Source organism: Indicator indicator, chromosome 1 (assembly GCF_027791375.1).
Source record: "Indicator indicator isolate 239-I01 chromosome 1, UM_Iind_1.1, whole genome shotgun sequence".
In the NCBI taxonomy this organism is placed as follows: Eukaryota; Metazoa; Chordata; class Aves; order Piciformes; family Indicatoridae; genus Indicator; species Indicator indicator.
Genome location: NC_072010.1, coordinates 15,896,203 through 15,908,536, shown reverse-complemented (window position 1 = coordinate 15,908,536; position 12,334 = coordinate 15,896,203). Strand labels below are relative to the sequence as shown.

The 12,334-nt window shown below is 39.1% G+C and overlaps 1 protein-coding gene across 1 annotated transcript in view; it reads left to right on the top strand.

Annotated features, from left to right (window-relative positions):
* The window catches only part of PDGFD (platelet derived growth factor D), a 146,218-nt gene that overhangs the window by 105,510 nt on the left and 28,374 nt on the right, over positions 1-12,334 (top strand). The window contains exon 4 of the mRNA XM_054388224.1: positions 10,368-10,427. Coding sequence (XP_054244199.1) covers positions 10,368-10,427 — 60 coding nt within the window. The remainder of the gene's footprint in view (positions 1-10,367; positions 10,428-12,334) is intronic.

Here is a 12,334-nt window from a genome sequence, read left to right as displayed (position 1 = left end):
TGTGTTTTCTCCCCATAAACCTGCATTGCTGGTGGAGGTGGACAGCTTAAAAGCTCAGCCTGCTCAGACCAGCACTGTGAGGCCGGGATGGCATGGGTTTGGCGCCATCTTGGCATTTTCATAGATGGGAAATGAAGCTACCTCCTGAATTTTTTGATACTGATATCACACCCAAGTAGATTAAAAGTAGATGACTGTGCCTATTGTCTGGAAAATACCTATCTTTAGTTTCCAGAGAAGCTGCTTACACCCATAGACCTTACTCTTTTCTGAGCACAACCCTGTCCTGCACACTCAGATGTTCACACACCCCTACTAGTGAGATGAGGCCTCATCTCTGTCCGTAGTCCCCTGGGAGGTGGTGATTTGTGGTGGAATGATTTCCCTTGGTATGGGGAAATCATCTTACTGTGCCCTGGGGGACATCTCTCTGTGTGCAGGCATAAGCCACTGAGCATGCATGCCACCATGTCACATTGCAGATTAGTTGCATGGCTTTTTAATTTGCTCAGCCCAGGGTCTTAGCGTAAGTTCCTTTCTGAGTCCATGTGTACCATCAAATAGAATTTATATGTTGTACCTTTTTCTCCATTTAAATTCTTCTACATTAAAACTTACTTTTCTTTCCTGCTTCTGACCTTTGTTAATCCCAGCATCTTCCTTGGTATTAAATGGTGCTTACTTTCCCCCTCCAAACCCCCCAAACTTCAGCTTCCATGACATTTTCCAAGTCATTAGTATAAAACTGAAATAAACTGTTCCTCTTGATTTTTATTGCTTGAAAAATATTACACCTATTATAATTCAGCAGCCATCCTTACTTTATTTGATTGTGCTTGCATTTAGTCAGAGTTTAAATAAAATGTATCACACACTAATTCTGACTGAGAACACACCTTTCTGGTCCTGAGGTCATGGTTGGTGTTTAGAAGGATTTCCCAGGCTGGCTTTTGATAATCAGATTCCATAACATGTTTTAATCATACTGGTTACGGAATTGTGGCAAATCTAAGATGGTCTCTTTTTACTTAGTCTTCATTCACATTGTTAATTATAATTGATATTTGTGAGAATAATGCATAAGAGAAATGACAAGCATGACTGTTCCTAAGGTGCTTTTATTTGGGTTTAACAACAGTGCCATCTTTTGCAAATAGATCTTGGGGCTGGAATTCCAGACTGAACAGTTTTGTTTTCCTTATTCTAGCTGTTTGATGAAACTTCCATTAAAAGAAATCACCAGTAAGCAGTATCTGGTGCTGTTTGCAATACATCAACTGCTTTTGATCACATCAAAAACCTGGAAAAGCTAAGAGAAAATGGTTCTTGTATTCTTCAGAGATTATGTATTATTGCTATATTTATGATTATTGTTATCATCTTAGAAAGTTTGTATAGCAGTCCTATTTGTTGTCCTAGAAAAAGCAATGCCTTCCAGTCAAAGCAGGAGGGTGAACAAATTGTTTTTTGTTGCATTATCTGTGAAACATAATACATGCTCCTGCTGCATGCTTACTGCAGAATTAAACAACATCCTCTGGGAGAGAGCTCAGAAACAAATGGATCCTTCACAAAAATCAATAGACTGGGATTGCTGCTAGGACAGCTAATGTCCCTTACTGGTACCTTTTTCACATTGTGTCCTCGGCTTTGGAATTAAATTTGCTTAGCTCCATTAAAGTTTTTCATTATTATTATTATTATTCCTCCCATGTTTGTCTCAAATCACATCTGAAAATGTGAGCACTTAGCAGACCCTTCTAGTCAACAGAAAACTTGGAATATTATATGAAATTAGACTGTATTTGTTAATGATTATTTTTCACTTATTATAGAGCATGCTCAAATCTATGAAAAATAGGTAGAGTATCAAATGGAGAGAAGACAGAAAATTAATAGCAGCTCCTAGGAGATTTTCTTTCATTAATGTTTTTCCTTATATCCGTACTACTGGAGCCCCTCAGTACATTCCCGTTTGGTATGAGTCACACCAAGAAAAAGGACCTGCAATAACCAGCTGTCACTGCCTTCTGTTAACTCTGAAAGACTTTTTTGCCCACCTGGACACTGCCAGGCAAGTGAAGCATCAGCTTCTTCAGTTTCACTCTGGGCAGATTTGCTATAACCAGGGAGACTGCTTCCAAAAACCTGTCAGTCAGCATGGCATAAGTTCACTAAAGTGCTCTCAAGGGCACTGGACTCTGACTTAAGAGTGAGGTTTTGGCTCCTGGGATCACACCTCCCAAGCTCTTTTCCACCTGGCAACTCCCCAGTACCACTTTGATGTGCAGCATCACACTGACCAGGATTCCTGTTGATGTCCTCTCCCCATTACCCTGGCAGAGCCAGCATGGGGTGTCATAGGAGGATCAGTAAGCTCTGCAGAATGAACTGGCTCTTTGACCCAGGTGTGCCTACACACTGAGCCCAGCTGCCTTCAGCACCCTCCACAGAGACGTGCCCAGAGAATGGGCATTACAGACTATAAGACACAAGAAGTTACTGCTGAAAGCAAGTCTCCCTTTCTATGTAACAGTAATATAAAGAGAGCAGGGAGCAGCCAGAGTCTTAGCTTAACACACCAGGCTGGATAGTCGTAAGATGAACCAGGGCTGACACGCAAACAGTGAATGCAGTGGCAATCTATAACATCAATGGCAGGAGAGTGGCCAGGGCAACTGCATGCTCATTAGTCTGACTAGAGAGCTTGCAAGGAACTTGTCAGCAGAGAAAGTGGCTAAAGATGCAGGAAACTAGAAAAAAACTCTATGTCTCTTCATCAAAGGAGCTCATGCCAGGCTGGAGAGGATAATCTGGAGAGGAAGGAAATGTTCTATAGCAAATCTAATTTGACTTCAGGGAAGCATCTCACCCAGTGCCATGTAGGAAACAATCATGTTAAAATAGATGGCACTTAATAAGAGAGCCACAATGTAATCAAAGGGCAGACTGTACTGTAATGCAAAAGGTAGTATCCAGCCAGGGAGGGCTCACTAATGGAAGTTTCTAAAGGGTTAGTCTTATGTTCCATTTTATTTGGGGTGGTTTTTAGGGACCAGAGCACAACCTGTCAGAGTAGCATTTTAATGGCTTTTGCAGTACACAGAGCTGAAGTGAATTGCTCAAGAATGGAAAAAAATCAGTATTAGAAAGGAGAACGGGGTGACTTTCACCACTGCAGAACTGATTTGCAGTGAAATGCAACAGCCCCAAAAAAGCAGAGGTCATTTAGACAGAGATTAAGAACAAAACCATTCTCTGTTAAATGGCATCTCACTGATTAGGAAGAGGAGAGAAGAAAGTTTCTGGGTGTACTAGGCAATGAAGTGGCAGTTGCATCTTTTCTGGAATACTTTGTACAGTTTTGGTCCCCATAGTACAGAGCAATGACATCTTTCTTGGACTGTGTTCAGGGAACAGCTACAGGACAGTTGGGTAAAAGAGGACATGTCTTAACGAGGGCCAAGACAACTTGGCTTGCTTGGTGTAATAAAACGGATGCTGAGGGGAGATAGAACATCTCTTCAGAAGTACTACAGGAAGCAAGCTTGGGAGAGGAAGAAAATGACAAAGCTGGCACTTAGATAAGAGCAATAAAGATAATTTTAGCCTGAAAACAGCCAACTAGAATGCAGGTTTTAGAAGTGACAACCTGGAAGAGCCTTTCAAGGTTCATGCTCCAGTGTTTAACTGCAGAAGTAAAATTTGCCATTCAGCTAAAAATGGCAAGGGAGGAATTGCAGAACATTGTAAATGAATGCTGGTTGATCTCTATTTTCTTTATCGTTACTTATTGGCAGTATGTACCAGTGCAGCTGTTAGCAAAGAAGTCCTCTATGATAAATAGAAAAATTAAAGGTAATGCACAATTTGCACAGCATGGCAGGGAAGTCCTGTGCACTGTCATGTGGATATGTGCATTGAACGGGGTATTCAAGAGTAGTACAGTTTTAGATGTCATCTAATTATTCAAAGGAATAGGTATCATCTCGTTTGAGCAAGTATTATCTGACCTTTTAGAGAGATCATTGAAATGTCAATGTCAGCACTCATAATATGCACTCATAATACACACCCAGCAATGCCTAATTTTGGAACTAGGAGTAGGATGAATAGGAGTATTGACCAAACATAGCTGTTATTGAATATCTTTTTCTGCTTCAGTTTTACTTCAACTTTTCATAAATGTATCAAATTTCAGTTAACCTAAATTATTATTACAGCCTTGCACTTTTGAAATTTAAAGGATCTTGTGCTTCCTGCTCAATTATAGTTAGTAAATGTGTCAGGACAAATGAAAGGTGTTTTATGTGCAATTTTCCACGAGTATTAATGTAGTCATAACTGATACGGTTGTAGCTACTGATATGTGGTGGTAACTGTGCTTCAGGAAGTCAATTTATGCCTCTCTTTAAAGGGCAAGCATCATTTGGGATCAGACATTGGAGGCTGTCTTACCTTTTGTTATTCACTTTAAAACAGTGGTGTCATGTCTGGCCTGCCTTTATAGGGACTGCACCAAAAAATAGAAAAGAAAATTAAATATGGTTAATGTTATTTTTTCATTTCTTATCTTTCTAACCAGTAATAGTTGCCATCAGTGGTAACATTTGCTCATACTTCCAGTTTGAATTCTATTACCTTCAGATTACAGCCACTGGATTTTGCTAAATGCTTGCACTGCTAAGTAAAAGATATTGTTGACGTTGATAATGGCCTTTTGTAGCTAACTACAGATTATTTTCTGGAGAGACAAGGTTAAGTTACCTCTAACTTTCTTGAAAGACTTTAGCATCCATTTAGTGTTTCATTGCAAGATGTGATTTTCACATTACAAATAATCATTGTTGCATGCTTTTCCCGTTCAGCATCTTCTATTTTAAAGCCTGGTCACCAGAATCGAGCAGTAGTTTGACCACTACTGCAGGTAATAAAAGTGCAGCCTCTGACTTCCTAATGAGTAGCCTGCTGTAGGAAAATAGGTATCTTTCAGCATCCTTAGGAGGCGTGGTAATAAATACCATTCTGGTATGAAAATTAAACCTATCAATGTGATGGATTGAAAGTACAGTTTTAAAAAGAGATTTCAAAGTACACATCACTGTGCTTTTAGTTATCTTTATTTTATTATTTTTGTTAATTTTATTTTTTATTTCTTATATTAAGAACAGTAATTAGAGTGCACTGCAATGCTACATGAGAAATTTTATTTAATCAATGGAAGTCTATTGAATTGAACTATGACTTTCTTTGCCTCCTATCTAACACCTGTTTCTCTTATGCAGTGTGTTCTAAGTTTGGGGGTTGTTTGAAATACCTCTTACTTTGTATATAAAATGTCTGGAAGCAGCTCTGAATCCAACCCAAGCATGTTGACTGTTGTCCAAAATAGCTATCATGTTTCCTTTTATTAATTTAGGTGGTCAGATGATTCCATCTCCTGTTCTTCGAGTTACAGTTTACCCTAGGATTTCCTTACCGACCTTGCACTGTCCTAGTCCCTAATTCCTAAGTTCCAGTGAGAGATCCTGACCTCTTTTTGTTTCTGTACTGGGTCTCTTTGACCAGGTGCTATTTCACCTCTGATTTGGTTTTACAGAATCTACTATGTGCCTGAGTGCATCCCCTAGACTTGTTCTACATTTTTAGAAGCTGCTTCACTTTTACATAGTTTGTAGGTGTGGTGTCTAAATACCACAAATGACATCACCACAGACAGAACCCACACTTCCAGCTTCCCTGTGTTAATTTTTCCTTTGTTTCTTTTTGCCTTTTCTCATTTTTGTTTGCTTCAAGCTGTGTTTTCACCTTTTCCTACTCTTCCAGTCCCATGATAAGGTCACATTAGCTTGCTTCTTCAGGAGAGGACCTTATTAAACCGGTAGGCTCTAAACATTAGTCTAGGATGCTGTCAAGACTCTTCCTAACCACAACTCTTTTGTGAACCTTTCCCACTCCTGAGAGTGGAGAGCATCACTTCAGCTTTTATTAGCCACAGTTTATAGTTGGCTTGGCAGATAAACAACCTTTTACCAAACCAAGTCAAATCACCCCAGAGACCTGCAGACTAGAAGGAGTTTTCAAAGAAGCTTATAGAAATATGGGGCAACTTCTTTTTTAATGGAGAGAGCTGACAGCGTGTTATGCCAATCTTGTGGTAGTTATTGCCTGTCCCAGGCATCATGCCTCATAGATGTCAGGTACCAAGATGACAAAAGACTGGACTACAGTGGTGAAATATGTAAATAAAGGAGAACCACAGAAATGTCAGGAAGTACTGCTTCCTTTTAATTTGAGGACCAAACAGTAATTCATCATGAATGGGACTCACATGTTTTGGCATATTTGTGGTACAGCATGCTTCTCAAACTGATGAGGTTCCCAGCCTCATCTCTGGTGTTTTCCTGATGCCTTCCTGTTCCTACTGATCCTACCAAACACCACCACTTCAGCCTGGCAGAGCCTCTCCTTCCTGTGGATCACGGGCCCCCAGGCTGCAAACCGTCTTCCTCATCAACCAGGGCTATCTGGCTCTGCAATCTTCTGTATCCTTGATAGCAGTGATTTTGCCTCATAGAATCATGGAGTTGTCAGGGTTGGAAGGGACCTCAAGGATCATCTAGTTCCAACCCTTGTGCCATGGGCAGGGACACCTCACATTAAATCAGGTTGCTCAAAGCTGCATTCAGCCTGGCCTTAGAAACCTGCAAGGATGGGGCTTCCACCACCTCCCTGGGCAACCTGTGCCAGGATCTCACCAGTGTCTCATGGTGAAGAACTTCTTCCTGACATCCAATCTGAATCTACCCACTTCTATTTTTGCTCCATTCCCCCTAGTCCTGTCACTACCTGACATCCTAAAAAGTCCCTCACCATCTTTCTTGTTGCCCCCCTTGATATACTGGAAGGCCACAATAAGGTCTCCTTGGAGCCTACCTCCTCTCCAGACTGAATAGCCCCAAATCTTTAATGATCTCCACTTGTGAAGACTATAGGCGAAACAAAGAATATTCCCAATGATACTTTGTTACTTATTGGAGATTAGTGATGGGAGACAGGCTACAGACGAAGTCAGTCTGTGAAGGAGAGAGTAGCTTATCTTTGTCTGAAACAGAGCCAAGAACAATGTATCAATGTCCATACATATTTAACTCTAAGAACTGACTCAGGATTTATCTTGCTGAGGTGTAATTTTGGAAGGAGAGGCATGGAAGTCGTTTTTCTTCAATAGAAGTAGCTGCTTTTAGAAAGTGATTGGTAGCCCTGTTACTTTGGCTGTGGTTTTTGTTGCTTGTAGAACAGTTAATGCAATGCTTTGCTGAACTCTCATTTGAAGTTATGATGTTACCATGACATACATACAGAAATAAGAGCACTGTTTTCAGGGTGATGTAGCCTTATTGATTATTACCACCCTGGTTTTCCAATATTCAGTTTAAAAAGAATAATAATAATAATAATTTAAAAGTATTTCACTAGAAGTTTTAATGTCTTTTTAAGTAATGAAGAAAACAATAGCCAAGTGATCATATGCAAATCCACATAAATAAGATAGTATGAACTGAATACATAACACTGAAAATAGATTTGTCCTTCAGGTTCTGCAGGGACAATGGTGAGAAAGGAGGAGATGGTTTTGTAATGATGAGAACCACTTTGATGTTATTACTTGAAATAGCTGCAAGCAGAAGCTATAGATAATAATAATCTGCAAACTGTAGAGGTTGAAAGCTCTGAGAAACCAAGAATGACTGCAGCTGCTTTGAGTGATGGTGGAACAAAGCCATGTAGTTGTGAATACTTTATGCAGATGAAATATAATCAGAGTCAAAATGTGTAGTCATCAGGTTTGAGATCCAAGAAGCAGGTGGTACACATGTCTGTCTCAGGATCTTGGAGGGGTTCCCTGGCATCAACCATCTCAAAAAATTTGTAGACTAGAGAAACAATTTTGATATCTACAATTAGATAAAACAAGGGACCATCACTTCAAACACAAAATTATTCCATGTCTATGGTCTTCTCCAGACATTCAATGAGGCAGATTGTTCCTGTTTTAAAATAATGCCTCAGAACTCAATGCCACTTTTTTTTCTGGAAGTGTTAAATGGAAGCTAATGACAGAAAGGAAAAGATTTCCAAGTTTTGCAACTGGCAACCATTACCAGAGAATCCATGAGCTTTTCAAATCCATTTTTATGTGCTTTAAATAATAACTTGTCATGAACTGGGCAACCAAACTGTAGAGAATGTGGTCAAGGTAGCCCACAGCTCCTGAATTATTTATGACCTGATCGTAGCATTTGTGAAAAAGCCCAAGCCAACTGCATTAAAAAACTCACCAAAAATTATTTGCTTCTGTATTCCTACAAGAAAATGACCACTTTAATTATTAAAATTTTAGTAACCCTGCAATTTCAGTGGTTGCTTAGTGACACTATAGTGTGATGAGGTTTCTTAACTTCTACTAATCTTAAGTACTGAAGAAATCACTGCTGCATCAAATTTGAGAGAAAGGAACAATTTAAGGAAGATGAAACAGCAACAATAATGCATAAACAATTTTGTGACTTTTGGGACATTGGAGTGAGGAGGGGACCAGCCTCTTCTCCTCGGTGGCAAGCAACAGGACTAATGGAAATTGTTACAAGTGGCACCAGGGAAGGTTCGGGCTGGGTACTGGAAAATACATCTTCACAGAGAGGGTTATCAAACATTGGAATGATCTGTCCAGGCCAGTGGTGGAGTCACCATCCCCGGAGATATTTAACCAGGGACCTGGGACTTAGAGACATGGTTTAGTATTGACGCTTCAGTGCTGGGTCAAAGGTTGGACTGGATGATCTTTGAGGTCTCTTCCAAATGGATGTTTTCTGTGATTTCTGTGATTTTTCTATACCAAATGAAAACATTAAAATGCCATGCTGAGAGTCTGGATCTGAAAGCATTTTTGTTTCTTCTCAGTTAAAGGAGAATTTTACTGATGAATTAGCAGTTTACTTGAACACTTTTCTCTTTTCCATTCCTAAGAAATAATTGAATATATGCGTGTAGGTATGGTCTAATGCAGCAGCTGAGCAGCTACCCCTCCATTTTCCCTTTCAGTTGCTAACTTAAAAAATGTGTGGCAGATAGTCAGTAGTTTAAAATGCAGGCCCAGGCATTGATCCATCTTTTTTAAATCCTTTCATTATAAATTCTGTTACTAGCAATGAAAATCTTGGTGTGCTGTCACTTCAGTCTACTTTCCTTACCTGCCTATTCATGCTGATCATTAGCTATTCACTGCATGTGTGTGTTTAATAACCATTCTGTAATGCTGCTTTTTCCCCCATTCTTCGTGGTTTAATTATTACAGTTGAAAATGAGTAAAACTGCTGAAAGATTAAAGAAACAGCTTCTTCATTTGAAGATTTCCTATGATTTCCTATCACTGGTCAGACAAGTGGACTGGAATTCAGGTGACCACATGTCAGTATCTACAATTTTGACATCTGTATCTAAGATAGTCCTCCCAGGATTGCCTTTATAGAAAACAGAGAAAAGAAAAATTAGGCTGCAATATCATTGCAAATTAAGCTTTTAAAATAGATCTGATTATTTGCACCCTGAAAATGCTAATTTTAATTGACTGTAAATTGAAACAAAAGTAACTAGCCTAGATGTTTGCTGTATAAATATCCAAAGGTAGATGAGATTAATCCCATCCCTGTGCTCAAATTAATCACAAGTGCCCAGAGGTTTTGTGCAATGACACTTCTAATATACGTGTTCTGTGACTGTGGCTTTTGATGTAAAGGACAGTGCCATTCAGTGCTCTGTATAGATGAGCAAGTCCTGTTCAGCACAAGCACCAAAAGCAGTCATGTTAGGACTACATTTCAAATGGATTAGATTTCCCTGCTTTTCACCTTGGCTAAGTAGTACCAGGTTATTAGTATGTCCACATTCTTTCCAGAACAGATTAGTCTGAAGAAGAGCATTAACACTGAGCACAGGCATACCAAGGTGGCCTTGAATATTTATGTTGGAAAATAAATGTAATAGCCTTGGCCAGATTAGATCCTGCTATTCAAACCAATGTATATTGTATTACAAATAATAATAATACCTATTCTTGCCCCAGCAAGCTCATAGGGAGCTAGTTTATAAACAATGAAAAGGGAGAAACCTGAATGGAAGTAGCCTTATTCCAACCTGACGTTCTGTGATTCTGTGATTATTTAGGAATGACACATGGAAAGGGCCTCTTGCATTAAAGGGGGCTGAAAAAGACGACAAATGAATACTGAGACATTTTTTAGGTTTTGCAGTTAATTTGGAACGTTGCCTTAATGGTGATTTTTCCTGTGGGTTTTTCCCCTTAGGATGGTTTCCAGCATACAGCCTCAGAAACCAACTGGGAGTCAGTCACAAGCTCTATCTCAGTAAGTAATTTGTTATTATTTTGCCAGTGGATGGCTTGATAGGATGGCTTGAATCCAGCTCACTGAAATGGTACCTGCATAGGGGAACCATATATTCACCTTTGGCGAAGGATGAAGTGTTTATTCAACTTATACTGGGATCAACTGGTATATTTTTTAAGAAGAAAAGATTCAAGACGCCATCAGCTGTTGTAACCACGTGAGATAGCCATTGGGAAACATTTCTTGCTTTCAAACTTATCCTGTCAAAATGAAAAGTCATGATATAACCTCCTTGCAATTTTCAATTGTAAAATATTTTGACCTGAACAGAAGACTATTCTTAACATAGGCTGTCAGGAAAATGAATCTAGCTTTCATTGTCAATACTGAGGGGGGTTTAAGTCTTTGTAGTAAAATATTACAAGTCTTCATATACAGCAGTGACGTGCAGCCTCAGGGAAAATAAATAAATAAGAAAGTCAAGTAATCCAGTATAAAATCTTTTTCTTTTCATTACATTTCATTTGCGCCATTGACCCAAAATTTGTCCCCTCTTTCATTTCCCAAGTAAAATTAAACACTAGGGAATGACAGTAAAACGTCAGAATTCATAGCATGGACAGTCCTTTCCTGTGTACTCTGCTGGCTGGTCAGCACCATGTCCCAGTCTTGTAAACTCCTTTTAAAACACATGAGGTGAGGATAAGCACTCAAAGCAGATTTGAGACCAATGTTTAGAGCATTCATAGAAGGCCATTTAGTGATGGCACCTTTGTTACAATAGCTGCCAGGAACTGACAGTAAATAAAATATGAAAAAATTCTACTGATGTGTCCAGGCTGGGCAGCAAGTAGAGAGAAAATTCTGTACTGCCAAAATTAGAAGAGGTTAAGCTAATCTCACTTGTATTTGCCCTTGAATTTGCAAATAACCCTTGCCCTTCATGATATGATGCATTGATAGCTTGGAACTAATTGTGCTGAAAGTCTTGAGTAGCAACATTAGCAGGGCTGAGATCTACTACATGTGCCAAGCATGAGATGCTAAAACACTGTTTTACTGAAAGATATAAGATCATTTTTCATTCTAATATGGGGCTGTAAAAAAAAAAAAGAAAGAAAGAAAAAAGGTCTATATAGTAGAATATTTTGTTTAAAAAATATTGTAGGCTGGTGTTTGAGAATGTAAGCTTAGGGCTCCCTCATCAGGTAACCATGAAAATGAGATCAAGTATATGGTAAACGCCATGTTAGTTATAGACCTTAACATTGTGAAGCATACCATGTGCCAAACAATAATCTCATATTCATTTCATATTGAAAGGGAAAAAAAGGGTTTATCTTTCACATCTATTAGTTTCTGAAAAGTTGTGGTTAATGGGTTACAGATAGGGAACTTCAGCACAAATACTACAAGCAGCCAGCTGATGCCCAAAATTATATGGAAATCTGCAGCTAAAGCAGAAACTGAGCCCCAGTTTCACTGGTTTTCCCAAGCACTCTCCTATCTGATAAAACATACCTTGTTCCACTGGGCCTGTATTGCATCCACTAGCCCTTTCTTATCCTCAGGGAACATAAGGTAGAGAGGTGCCCAAAGGCACCAAGACAAAAATCTGAGGACATCTGAATTTTTCAGGGATTCTTCTGTGGTCCCAAGGGAGCTGCCAATAAGATGACCAGCTGTTCTGTTGATACCCAGTTAGCATGGCAGATCTAAGTTTTGTCCCTCAAGCCCACAGGCTCATTTTAGAGTCTGGGTAAATTACAACTCTCAGAGTCTGAGTTCATATTGCAATCTTTTTTTTTTTATTTTTTATTTTTTTCCCTCAGAAAACACTTCTGTCTTTAATCCAGCATGGCTGGCAAATCAAAAAAAAAAAAAAAAAAAAAAAAAATCCAAACCAACCACCACACATAAAATGA